The 13,817-nt window shown below is 36.7% G+C and overlaps 2 protein-coding genes across 2 annotated transcripts; one reads left to right on the forward strand and one right to left on the reverse strand.

Annotated features, from left to right (window-relative positions):
- Window positions 1-3,505: 3,505 nt before the first annotated feature.
- LOC121765691 lies at window positions 3,506-4,696 on the reverse strand. Its single transcript, XM_042161897.1, has 3 exons — window positions 4,466-4,696; window positions 4,099-4,314; window positions 3,506-3,799 (listed from the first exon to the last, which is right to left on the reverse strand). Exons 1-3 carry the CDS (start codon window positions 4,694-4,696, stop codon window positions 3,506-3,508), a joined length of 741 nt encoding a protein of 246 aa, XP_042017831.1.
- Window positions 4,697-11,191: 6,495 nt separating this feature from the next.
- LOC121765843 (probable serine/threonine-protein kinase PBL19) lies at window positions 11,192-13,606 on the forward strand. The gene is made up of 5 exons (XM_042162105.1): window positions 11,192-11,326; window positions 11,515-11,921; window positions 12,412-12,672; window positions 12,755-12,877; window positions 12,958-13,606. Exons 2-5 carry the CDS (start codon window positions 11,571-11,573, stop codon window positions 13,495-13,497), a joined length of 1,275 nt encoding a protein of 424 aa, XP_042018039.1. The 5' UTR covers window positions 11,192-11,326; window positions 11,515-11,570; the 3' UTR covers window positions 13,498-13,606.
- Window positions 13,607-13,817: the final 211 nt, after the last annotated feature.

Genomic DNA, 13,817 nt, shown 5'->3' on the forward strand with positions numbered 1-13,817 from the left:
GGAGGTGAAGCGTCTTACCAAGCTGCGCTTCATTGTCAAGGTGGGACCCAATGGGTCCACCAGCCCCGTAGGAACGGGTCCAGGATTTTTCACATCCCCCAGCTCCTGGGTCCAGGCACGGGTACAGGCTTAATCACCTCCCGAAGCTCTGGAGTCAGGCCAGTGAATCCACTAGGCCCCAGGAAAATTAATCCCCAAGATGGGCCTCCCAGGGGTCGAACACGCGACCTCTAGGATGACGCGGTATCCTTGCCTCCCTTCTCAACCAGTTGTGCTTGGATACCTTGACCTTCCAGATCTTCTCGTCAACCATGAAAAAAATGTTGCCTTGTAAGGAGTCAAGGCCAATGTGTTCGACCTAGAATCCCAACGGAAAATCCTGAGTGCAAAACATCTTTTAAAATATTAATCTGACAAACTATGTATGACCAAAAAATGAAGAGTAATGTATTATGCAGTTATTACCAAGCTTCCTTTTATGTCCGACTTCGAGAGGACTACAACAAAAGATGGGTGCTCTTCCTCTGCCTCACATTCAGAGTGGCTATAGTCATCCGATGTATCTAGATCTGGCTCAACCTCATGCTCACATTCATAGATTAATCCAGATTAATGAAATAACAAATATCTTAGATTAAAAAAGAAAGCTTATAATATTAAATGAGTTGTGGCTTTGGCAAGCTTTTGCTTCAAGAAATGTGTACCATCATAGTCAGCTCTAAACGGACAGCCGGTCATGAAGTCATGACGTTGGACATGAAACTCGCCACTACCAACGTGCGTGAATGTTAAGAAGTCCTTATTGTGGATTTGGTTGTCGTGGACAAAATCAGACCAGCCAACTCCGAAATAGCACCCACCAACGATTTTCATCACTCTCACAAGCCAGCTTAACCCATTCGGCATGGCAAGAGTACAGTTAATTGACAACTCCTCACCATAATCTCTTACCCATTGTGGAGATAGACGCTAGAGAAAAGTAGAGTGTTTAGTAAATGTTACCGTTTCCAATGACGAACTAATTTTAAAGAATCGAATACTTACTAAGCTGTCGACGTTGCTGTTGCTGTCGAACCACTTGAGGAAGCTCGGGAATTTGCAGTGATCACAATCTCCATGTCCGGTGACCCTCAACATTGAAATGGAAGCTGAAGATAGAGATGAAATGTAGGGTTCTCAATTGGAATTGCAATTCACCGTGTGATATAAATTCATTTTTAAGTAAGCATTAATTGTTGAGCTTAAATCTACTCAACAACTCTCTGCCTTTTCATCTATAAGTTTAATAGCTAACTCTCATCCATATTATCTTTAATATTGTAGTAGATTTGATCATTTAATTAGACCATGTCACTTAATTTGTGTGTAGGTTGTTGGGCGAATTCAATTCTCTGATGTGGTGCTCCACAACTGCCTTATTGGTGAGTAGGAATATGTCAATCATGCTATCTCCATCCCCATTTAATACTTTTGTTGTTGTTGTGGCTTCATTACTATCTCTATAAAATAAAGTCATCGCATTAGATCAAATGTATCCACACTCCACTCTTTCAATTCATCATGGATATCCCTCCCCAAGATAGTTTTCTTTACAAAGGAAAGTGGTCGCCGAACACAGATGACCTGCTGCTAACGACTGCCCTCAGCATGAAGAACACTGACCCACATTGGTTAGGGACATACGTGCCTGATCAGGCCCTCTTCGAAGCTGGTGTACGGATCAAACGCAAGCTAGGATGCCAGCTTACTCCGACTGACCTGAAAGATAGGGTACAAGCCTTAGAGATAATTTACCATACCTTCGAAGCTCTTGTTGCCTTCCCTGGAGTACGGTGGGACTTCAAATGGAAATTTGTTGAAGCCATAGAGACCTCATGGAAGGAAATCTTGAAGGTATTATATCTGTAGAAAAAAATTTAATCATGATCATTTCATGTAAGTTGTTTTCACTAATTTTTTACATTATTATTCAAAACATAGATTCATCTGGATGTTGGTGCCTACTACTATCAGGACAAGCCCGAGTTCCTGCGGCTCACTTCCCTCTTCGGGCTCGATGATGTAAAGGTTGAAGGTGATAAAACGGTCATCATCATATCAGATTCGACATATCTTCTTCATTCCCCCGGTGGACAAAGCGAAGAAGTGAACTCACCTGTTTTCATGGACACTAAAGTTCGGCGTAAGCTGTTTAATGAAGCATTGGAAGTCGATGACTGTGAATCAGCTATTGGGGAGCCTCCTCACTATTACGTTCCATGTCCTGAAGAAGGAGGGGATATGATGCCAAAGGTGGACACTCTACTCCGCGGTTGGCACATACACTTGCCCTCTCGCCGTTGTCTACCCCAGTCGCGAATCATGCCCATCGTGCAGCCCACTGAACATGGGTAACAAGTTTAAGCGCTAGATGTCTGCACGAAAGATGGACTCTCTCGGACTAGATTACCGAGAGTGACAACCATATATTAGTACGTATATGATATATAAAATATATTTGGTGACGGTCTTTTTTTGTTTTCTGTTGTATTTTGGGCACTATGTAGTATAGGATGCAACTAAATAGGGATTGTGCTGTATACGTGGCATGTTGCATCCGTCATTGGATGTAATCAATATGTAAGCTCTTAATCATATGAAGTTTATGTAAATATATTTAGCTCATCAAGTATTCGATATGTAGGCTCTTAATCATATGAAGTTAATGCTAATGTATTTAGTCTCATCAAGTACCTGCTTACGAATCAAATAATATAAATTATGTATAAGAAGTAAAAAAGAAAGTGAACTACGATGTTGCTCTAGTAATAATCCATATTAATTAAGTTGCCTTTTAAAGAGTGACGGTAATTGCTATTGAAAGTGGTGCAGTCTATTGACTTTTTAAAAAATTATCATAGCAATTTTAATTAAGTAGTACAATTTTTCTTCTTAGTTTTGTTCTTAGTACTAACTAAAATTACTTATTACTGGTCTTATTTTTATAATTTGTTAAAAATGATTGATTTATGCTTGTTTTGTTTGACTTTAAAATATTAGGGGTTAACATTTCTTTTTTGTCAAAACGAAAATAACTCAACTTATTAATAAATTACCCACAAAGAAATACGACTCAACTTTGTTGTGATGGAGGGAGTATTACATGGTTAAGACCATCTTAAGAATTTTTTCTGCGTTCGCCACTGATTATACATAAATATGTGCATCAATATATTGCAAGAAAGTCGACAATGTCAGTTTAAAAGGCAGAAAATCTGGAATCAAAATACATTTTCCTATTAAAAACTGGAGATTAATCAAAATAAACGCTACAAATGCATAGGGTGCTCGAGCTTCCTTATAACAAATCTCCACATCTCAGCAGCACACAACAACAAACAGTTTGAGTCCTCATAGAACTTGATTCGCCCACTACAGGAATTGATGGAAATAAAAGACCATAAGTTTGGGTAAGTAACAACACCATAATGCATATAACAGATAGAAGAGTCAAATTAATTTGAATCTACACAGATTCAAGAGGTGAACAGTATCTCACTGAAGTCCACATGGATTCTGCCAATGCATCATGCATATCATTCCATGCTGGGGAAGGTTCCACCCTATCAACAAATTCCCCGAGGACACCATCATCATCTGCCTCCTCATTATTAGTAAACTCATCATTCTCAGTCATTTCGATTATATCTGTAGGCATATCTGATCTTGTATAGTTGTGGAGTAGAAAGCAAGCTATGATCAACCATGTCTGAATCTTCACAGGATAATATGAGGCAGTTCGTAGAATGCCCCAACGCATCTTCAATACAGTGAAAGCTCGTTAAATGACATTTCACGCTCTTGTATGCCACATATTAAAGATTTCGAGTGCATTTTGTGGTGCTTCTGTGGTTGGACCCCACTCTTTGAGATGGTAGCGAACATTTTTATATGGAGCTAGGAAACCATCGCAATTAGCGTAGCCGTTGTCGCATAAGTATTAGTTGCCTGAAATCACATCCTCATTCAATGCTATTTTATGTAATAAAAAGTCAGATCTTTACTAGCAAATTAGGTGTGCATGATTTAAGTTATTTAAAAAAAATCAACTTTAGGTACTTTGAAGTCGTTTGATCGAGTGATGGCATTACGCAAAACCCTAGCATCAGCGGCCGAGCCCTCCCAACCAGCCAAGACATAAGTAAACCTCAGTCGTCTATCACACGCGGCTAATGTATTGGTACAAATTTGACCATTCCTGGATCGATACCTAGGCTTATCGGCATTTGGTACATGTACGTTGATGTATGTCCCGTCAATTGCCCCAAGGCACCCCTACAATTGGATAATATATGATGGAGGTTAGACATACAAATTTGTAAAGAAATCTAAGATTAAGTATTGCACAAAAGAGAACACAAGGTATCGTAACTTGAACCACTTCCACCTGTTAACATCAAAGTCCAGGCACGGGTTCGGGTGTAACCAAGAAAGATGCATGAAGCTTTAGCACGGCTTGCAAGACAGCATGTACATAGTGCGAAACTGTAAAGCCTGATCTCAAAAAATTAAACTTAGCAACCCGAATCTTCTTATGATGTGCTAAAATACTCAAGAACATCGCGACTTGTTCTTCCACCATCACATACTCCCCATCAACTAAGTCCCCTGTTTGACGCAGCATTATACAAAGCCTCCCGAAGGTGTTGCGGTCCATCCTAAGATTTTCCAAGCAAGTAACATCACTTACTCCGACGAGCCGATTAATGTGTCTTACTTGATCGGGTACTCGACCTAGGCGTGCGAAGGTGGCTCTACTTCGTCTTCGATTCATGCGTCGGGTCCGTGCAAGGTGGCGAAGTGCAATCAGTATCACACAAATAGTATCAAATCGATAGTTACGCACAACATCCTCTACCAACTGAATCACATTCGCATTCGTCGAAGCTGAATCAGCAATGGACCCAACACAATATCTGATTTTAATATACCAGCTTTGATTAGCTTATGTGAACAACAAATGACATAATAATAGCATTCTAGAGATCCGAAAAATAAGACATAAAACCAATTCCATATGGGCAAATTTTCACATAATTTTTTGGGAAATACATTTAAATCATAAATGAAAATAGTGATTAGAGTTTCAACTTTGGGTATTTAGGAATTTCTAGGAAGAACCTACGACGTTTGAGCATTCAACATCAATGCAGTCAAATCTACATATTTTCCGACACAATACAACAAGTAATCGGCAACACATACAACCAAATTTAGCAAATCGACCTTCAACTGCCGGAATCGGGTCAAATATAGTACGCAATTGTGCAACCTATATGTTTTTCGGGTCAAAGGAGTGAATCCCGGTTTACCGGAATTATTTTTCCATTCTATAAAACGGCCAAAATATGGTGGATAACTTTTCCAACCCTACGTATTCCACTCCATAAAACGAGTCCTAAGGCATATTGTACTCTTTAATCTAGACTAAATTTACAGATCAGATTTGTGCAATTATTTATACCAAAGATTCGAATGTTCCCTATATAACTAAATAAATTCCATTTAGATCCACGAATGTTTAGTTATTTTACCAATGTTTCATAAAGTATCCTTATTGTTGGTGTCTCAACTAAAATTAGGGGACACAAATAGAAACGCCCTAAAAAAGCAAAAGATTAAGATAATTTGTCATTAACTTAGGACGCTTTCTTTTGCGTCTTAAATTATGGTTATTTTAAAAAAAATTCAAACGCTAGTAATTGTGTCTCAATGTTTATTTGCTTAAAAGATAAATTTTTACAGTGATTTAAATAGATGATTTTGTAAAAAGTTTCATATATTGTACTGAATTCCCCGTTATTTGTATCATTAATTTAGGAATGAATTTGAACCTAAAAGAGAGATGAATTTGACAACAAACTTATACTTGAGAGTTTATTACTTGTTACAAATCCACTGTCTAATTGAAATATGGGACATTGTTCTATTTTCAACGAGAAACATAAGCACACTCACAAATTATAAATATATAGTGGCAACACAGAAAAATGCAAAGCTTAATTAATCAACATCGCCAAAAACGAGGCTTGTATTTTATCATTTTATTTCTTCATGTCAGTATTGAATTTTAAAACCATGCAATAAAATTAGAAGCAAAAACAAGATTATAATAAAGTCAACAACAAATAAACCAATAGTATGTCAAAATTACCACTTCCACGAGGTTTGGTAACAATATTTTCTAGGAATAAAAGATCTATTAAGTCAAATGAAGTAAGTAGAATCTATCTTGACTAGTGACGTGTCGATTTAAGTTTATATTTGTATGTTTATGACATCAATATTAAATGTACATATATTATATATGTACATATAAATTCAGTAGTTCAACCTTTTTAAATTAGGGAAATTGATCCTTAAAATCATACACTTTGCCTAAAATTTGGTATTTCCCACGAATTTTAAAATTAGTATATAATATTACAAACTTTGCACTTTGTTTGGTATTTCTCACTGCATATCTATTACTCCCTCCGTCCCTAAAAAATATGCACTCTTTCCTTTTTAGTCCGTCCCACAAGAATATGCACTTTCTAATTTTGAAAAAAAAAATTCTCTCTAATGGGGTGAGACTCATTCTCCACTAACAATACTTTATTTACTTTTCCCCCTATCTCTCTCTTACTTCACCAATTTTACATTAAAACCCGTGCCGACCCCAAATGCATATTCTTTGGTGACGGAGGGAGTACTATATTTAACTAACTTAAGAGACTTTTTATCGTACTTGACACAATTAACTCAACGTGATTTTCAACGTAACTTTTTATCCTATATGTTATGAGCTTAAAAAGTGGCTCAAAATATCATAAAAAGTATCACGATTGCTTACGTAAAATAAGATTTTGATAAAAATATCTTATTTGAGTGAGTTTGAGAAATATCAAACAAAATGCAAAGTTTGTGATATTATTGACCAATGTCAAAGTTCATGGGAAATACCAAATTAGGCAAAGTTTATGGTTTTAAAACCCAATATTCCTTTTAACTTATCAATGAGAATAGCACCAAGATTATTGCGAACATGAGATAATAATTTACAAATCATGAAGCTTAAGCAAATAGAAAGACTTATTACATCAATGTGATCGAACACAAAATACTAATATTCATTTCCATATACAATAAGAAATGGAATAATAGGTAGAATATGTATTTGTATGTTAGTTATAATAGACAGTTACATAAAACACAACTTTGAATCAAATTGCATGCGAATTCAACAATATAATCTGAATTACTTATTAATTAATTAAGCAACATTAGTCATTAACTACTTAATGAAATGTGCCCAAATTTGAATAGGCTTGTTTTGGTACATCAATGTCACTCTTAATACATTTTTATCGTTTAATTCATGTTAATTTGGTACATCAATATGTCACTCTCACTACATTTTTTTTGTCATTTAATTCATGTTAATTAACATTATCTGGTAGAGTGCGTTTACGATTTGGTCAAGTCCTGACCAATTCCAGCAAATAACGTATTGATCCTTGAGCCGCAAGCTCGAGCCAAAAGTCCAAAACTATCCTAATAAAATCTAATTAAGATTTCATTAATACTATAAATATATAAAATAAAAAAATTTAATTATAAAATAAATTTATAATTTACTCATAACTTTTATGTTCGGAATGCATCTTTGATCTTCAAATGATTGTGGAGATTTGCTCCTCCTAGTAGGGGTGAGCATCCGGGTTTCGGTTCGTTTTTTTGCCAAAACCGAACTAAAACCGAAAAACTGAATTTAGTTCCAAAAACAAACCAAACCGAACCGAACCCGAAAAATCAAAAAACCGAAAACCGAACTTAAAAAAACCGAACAAACAGAAAAACCCGAAAAACCGAAAAAAAAACATATGTATTAATATATATATATATATATATATATATATATAATTTATTTTATTTTACATATACTAATAGAATATATATATATATATAATAAAATTAATAATATATATAAGTATATTATATGGCAGAATATATTAAAAGAATATATATTATATATTATATTAAATTAATAGAATATATATAATATTATTTAAATTATAGTAATTCGGTTTTTCAGTTTTTTAGTTCGCCAGAACCGAACCGAACCGAACCGAAAAATCAAAATTTTTGTATTTTCAAAACCGAACCTAATTTCAAAAATTTCGGTTTGGTTTGGTTCGGATATTCGGTTTCCGGTTTTTTTGCTCACTCCTAACTTCTTGAATTTGATCATCGGCTCAAACGGTAATATTAATCATGTTGGAGATCCTTCAAGATTGGATAGTAGAAAATCTTCAGGACAAATTGTAGATTTCAAAGGTTACATCAAGCAAATGCACAAGGTAGCATTTAAAAGAAATACGAACAATATTTTAGTTAGATCGTTGTACATGGGATTAGATGCTCGAAAGACCCGACGACTTCCCCTATCTCCTTGATCGTTTGAGTATTTGCTATACCAAAAAATATTAAGGTTGTATAGACTTCATTGTTTTGATCCTTTTCCATTACAAACATTTTCTTCACACAAACATTTCCAATCGCAACATACCAATAATAAATCTTAACAAAATTTTATATTTAGTCGAGGGGGAAAATGTCAACAAGTTAAACGGATGAGAACTAAGGGGTGGTGATCCACATATATACAATATTTCACAATATAAAAAGCAAATGAGACGAATTAACACCCAAAAAGTGTTTAATTAATATAAAACGCAAATGAGACGAATTTACCTTACTGCCTAATTAATTAAGTTGAACATTAGAATCAAGTCAAAAGTGTTTGGTAGAATCTACTATTTATTTATACATCATGGGGCGAAATATATATATAAATTTTAAAATTTTGATATTGACGATGTGAGTGCGCTCCAAAGATCCTTTCTAACTAAATACGCTATTTAATTAATAAAAAAACATAGCTAATTATACATGTATGTACCCTAAAATCATAAAATTGGAGCAGCACAAGTTAATGAATAATTTTTGTGGAAGACCAGAAAACATATTGACTTTCCCATACACCCCCCACATGAAATGAAAGTTACCAGTCACCACTTCTCATTAACTAATTATGTGGAAATAAACAGCACCTTTGACCATAATGGTCTGTCTTTATTAATTTCCAATAATATTTTAAATATTTGCAAGAGTGGCGGTGAACATTTTTGCTATTTAAGTATTGGTTAACACCTTGCTATAAATATAATATTGGCGTGCCAATTAATTAAGTCCAATTTCTTGATCGACCTAACCACTGAAGAAATCATAAACATAGAGTACAATATTACAACTGAAATACTAGTAAATATTTTAATTTGACTTTTTAGTCATGTCACATAACCACCACCAACTTTTGGAGACGGCGCAAGCAAAAACCGCAAAAACAACCTTAAAAATTACCTATGTGAATTAAGTACTAGTATAATTGTTACTATAAAACTTAACCTAAAATCCTTGAATTAGGTTTCTTTGTTTCTGCATAATAAGCGGATGTTGATGCCGGTGGAATCAGAAGAGATACGGATACACATTATTTCAGTTTTGATTTAGTTAGGAATATATCGAATCAATATCAAAATAATCAAACTAATTGAATACCATTTTCATATTCATTTTCTTGACCTTCAGACATGTAATTATGTTTAGATCCAAACTTTGAGTGACATCTCGACTCATGATACAAGCTTGCACAACGATGTCTCTACAATAAAATTCCCAGCATTTTCCTATAAATCCAGTCAAATATTCTGAATATGATTTTATAACTTCAAAAAAGCAAAATTGGACATGAAAAAATGGGTGATTTAATTATTACTCCCTCCGTCCACGAAAAATAGAGCACATTTAAAAATGAAAAGTTTTTAACAACTTATCACTTACTTTTCCCTCTTATCTCTTACTAATAATATGGACCCAACATTCCACTTACACTTATTCTCACTTACTAATAATATGGACCTCACATTCCACTAACCCTATTTCTCTCTTACTTTTTTTCATTCTCTCTTAGGGCATCTCCAGTGGCTTTCGTCCAGCAATAGCTCAGCCACAAACTCCTCCTGCCACATCATCAGCACTAAAAATTCTCCTACCACATCATCAGCACAAGCAAATAGCCCAGCAATAGCCTAGCCACATCACCCCTAATTATATAAAACAAATAATTGACAATCACACAAAATACGGAATTAAATTTACGACACAGATATGGGAAAATCTAATTATTTTATTTAAAATTTAAAAAAAGTACATTTAAAAAAAGTACATAATTAAAAAAATAACGTCGTGCAATCCTCCGCGCCCACAACTCTTCAATTAAATCCTTTTGGAGTCGAATATGAGCATCCGTTTGGCGCATGTCGGCATGTGCTTGGAGGAGGCCGGCTTCATCGTGCGGGACCCCATTTCGTACGTTGGGGGCGGCTATGCCGTGGCTTGGACCGGCTTCATTATCGTCGTTGGCCCAGCTAGTCAGTCGTACACCTTCATCTTCGACAATCATGTTGTGCATGATAATACAAGCGTACATTATATCAGCAATGCATTCGATATGTCACAAACGCGTATATATAGTGTTTCGAAAATTTAAAAAAACATTAAATTCGCTCGCCGATTGCTCGCCGATCCTGAGCCTGTAATGGCGGCGAGCAGACCGGCGAGCGCATCGGCAAGCGCTCGCGAATCGGCCAGAGCTCGCTGATTTTATCGCCGAAATGGCGCTCGCTGGTTCCAATGGTTCTGCGAGCGGACCAGCGAGCGCCGGAAATCGGCTAGCCGACCCCCTCGCCGCCATTGGAGATGCTCTTACTTTACCAATTCTACATTAAAACATGTGTCATTCACAACGTATCCTAATTTTCGTGGACGGAGGGAGTATAATATTTTAATTTGGTCCAATATAATTATATGGAGTATTTAATAAGTTATGAAGTCAAATAATCATTTATAAAGTAAGAGAACTATTGTGGAGATACTAATTTTGATGACTCCAATTTTATTATAAGTGAAAAATGAAATTAGAATTCTTTTATAATCAACATGCCCTCCTTTCTCGAGTTGTCTCCACTGTATCTCAAAATAAATCATGGAAAGCAACTCCACATAGGAGAGAGAAAAATAGACAATTCCATATATTATACGTTCACATGTTTGTATGTATAATCAAGCCACGGCAGATAAATAAATTCTCCTATACGTTTATTGAGAGAGAGAGAGAGAGAGAGAGAGAGAGTTGGTTGAAACTTGAAACGAACCCAGTCGAAATGAATGCATTCAGAAACTGGTAACGTTCATTATCCCTTTCCTGTTTCCTCTTCATTATCCATTCAAATTTCAATCACAACTCCATTCCCTTCAAATCTTCATCTACTCATAATTCTCTATCTCTCTCTCCTTTTCTGGACCTGTTGGTGCGATTTATTGATTTATTATGTTACAAACAATAATTAATCACGTTCCTTCAATTTCTAGGGATTTTGATTTCAGCTCAGGTGGAATGATTTGAATCTCAACAAAAAGGGGAAAAGATGAAGTGTTTCTACTACTTCAAGGATAGGAGTAGAACCAGACTGCAGAAATCAGCTCCAATTCTCAAAGACGACGCCAAATCTGACATCTCCGAACCCGATAGGATCACCAAATCTTCGTGCTCGGCCACTTCGCCCCGCACCATACCCGAATTATACTCCGAGAAAGCTCAGAATTTGAGGGTTTTCACATTCTCCGAGCTGAGGCAGGCCACCAACAACTTCAGCCGTTTGCTCAAGATTGGGGAAGGCGGTTTTGGGAGTGTTTACAAGGGCACGATCAAACCTGTTGAGGGAAAGGCTGATCCTACTGTTGTTGCTATTAAGAAACTCAACAGGGATGGCTTTCAGGTCTGTCAAAGATTTTTGTTTCCTTTTCAGAGCTTTCGTTTTCTCTCCTCTTCCGATTTTGTCTCTTGCTGATTGATTGGCCCTACTGGTTGTATTTGTATGTTTGGCTTCATTTGGTGCTTTTTTTGGCAGATTAGTTGAGTTTTTGGAAGTGCATTTTGACAATTATACTTCATATTTGTGGTTGAGAATGTGAATTGATTTTAAAATCCATATTAAGAGTTGAAGATTGGTAGAAGTGTCAATTAATGTGTTGAAACTTGAAACCACCAAAATTGATTAGCTGTCATGTCAAGATTGGTTCTTGGTGAGAATCAATTAAAAACAAGATGCCACAGCATCATCTTGACTATGGCATATGCAGAGTTTTGATGCAGTTTAAATGTAGTAATGTGTAAAAGATATCAACTATATGTTTGAAAACTCTGTTGATGAACTCTCCTTCTTAGATCTATCTTTGTTAAGGCTTTGGTGTGTGTATTGCTATCAGGGTCATAAACAATGGGAGGCCGAAGTGCAGTTCTTAGGTGTCGTGGAGCATTCGAATCTTGTGAAACTGATCGGATACTGTGCTGTGGATGGCGAGAGAGGAATCCAGAGGCTGCTCGTGTACGAGTACATGCCAAACAAGAGTTTGGAAGACCATCTCTTCAACAAGGTGTATCCACCACTCTCATGGGATGCTAGGCTGCAAATAGTGCTTGGTGCTGGTCAGGGATTGGCTTATCTTCATGAAGAGTTAGAAATTCAGGTAGACAACTAAGTTTTTCGTTGCTTGTTAAAAGACGAGTCTGTGCATTTCTGTTGATGCTTGCTTACTTCAATTTGTGAAGGTTATATATCGAGATTTTAAGTCATCAAATGTGCTGTTGGATGACAAGTTCAAGGCGAAGCTCTCGGACTTTGGGCTGGCCCGGGAGGGCCCTAAAGCCGGACATAGTCATGTTTCAACTGCGGTATGGATAGACGGATACGTAGATAGAACAGTGAGTGTTTACATATATTGTTGGATAACTAATTGAGCAATGTTATGTAGGTTGTGGGAACATACGGATATGCTGCCCCGGATTACATAGAGACCGGGCACCTGACCTCAAAGAGCGATGTCTGGAGCTTTGGAGTTGTCCTGTACGAGATCTTAACGGGCAGGAGATCTCTGGAACGAGACCGCCCCAAATCCGAGCAGAAACTGCTGGAGTGGGTGAAGCAGTACCCTGCTGATAGCAAAAAGTTTGGCATCATTCTAGACCAAAGGCTCCAAAATGACTACTCCTTGAGTGCAGCTCGAAAGATCGCCAAACTAGCCGACGCCTGTTTGGTGAAGAGTGCCAAGGATCGGCCGAAGATGAGCAATGTGGTGGAGACCTTGAAGCAGATAGTGCAGGTCACAAGAGTAGAGAGCCCTCCCGCAAAATATGCAGACGACGAGGCAACGAAGGAGGAGGCTCCTGCGAAGACGATGGGGGCATCGGAGTCGGCCAAGAGGCGCATTGCGCACCTTGCTAAGATTAGTGAACACATTGGTGGAGTGAGTAGAAGGAGGTTCATGATCATGCAGAGGGCTAATGTGACATGATAGATATCAACAACTTACAAATATATTTACTCGTATCATCACTCTGTCCCTATCATAAGCTCCTTTGGTTGGCGCTCTTTTTTCTGTTAATAAATTTTGCTTATTGGGACGCGATCTTTTAAGTCTTTTTTTTTCATATATCAAAAAAGGAGCAATAAAGGAGCAATAAACACATCTGGAACAAAAAAACTAGCACTTTCGTCCAACAACCAAAAACAAAAAATAACCTCATACCAACAATGCTCCAAAAACAAAGGAAAAAGATAAAAAGCAAAGTAAGAGGAGGGAAGAGACAACAAAAATACCCGCAGGCCGTAGTA

The sequence above is a fragment of the Salvia splendens genome, chromosome 14 (assembly GCF_004379255.2).
Source record: "Salvia splendens isolate huo1 chromosome 14, SspV2, whole genome shotgun sequence".
NCBI classification, from domain to species: domain Eukaryota; kingdom Viridiplantae; phylum Streptophyta; class Magnoliopsida; order Lamiales; family Lamiaceae; genus Salvia; species Salvia splendens.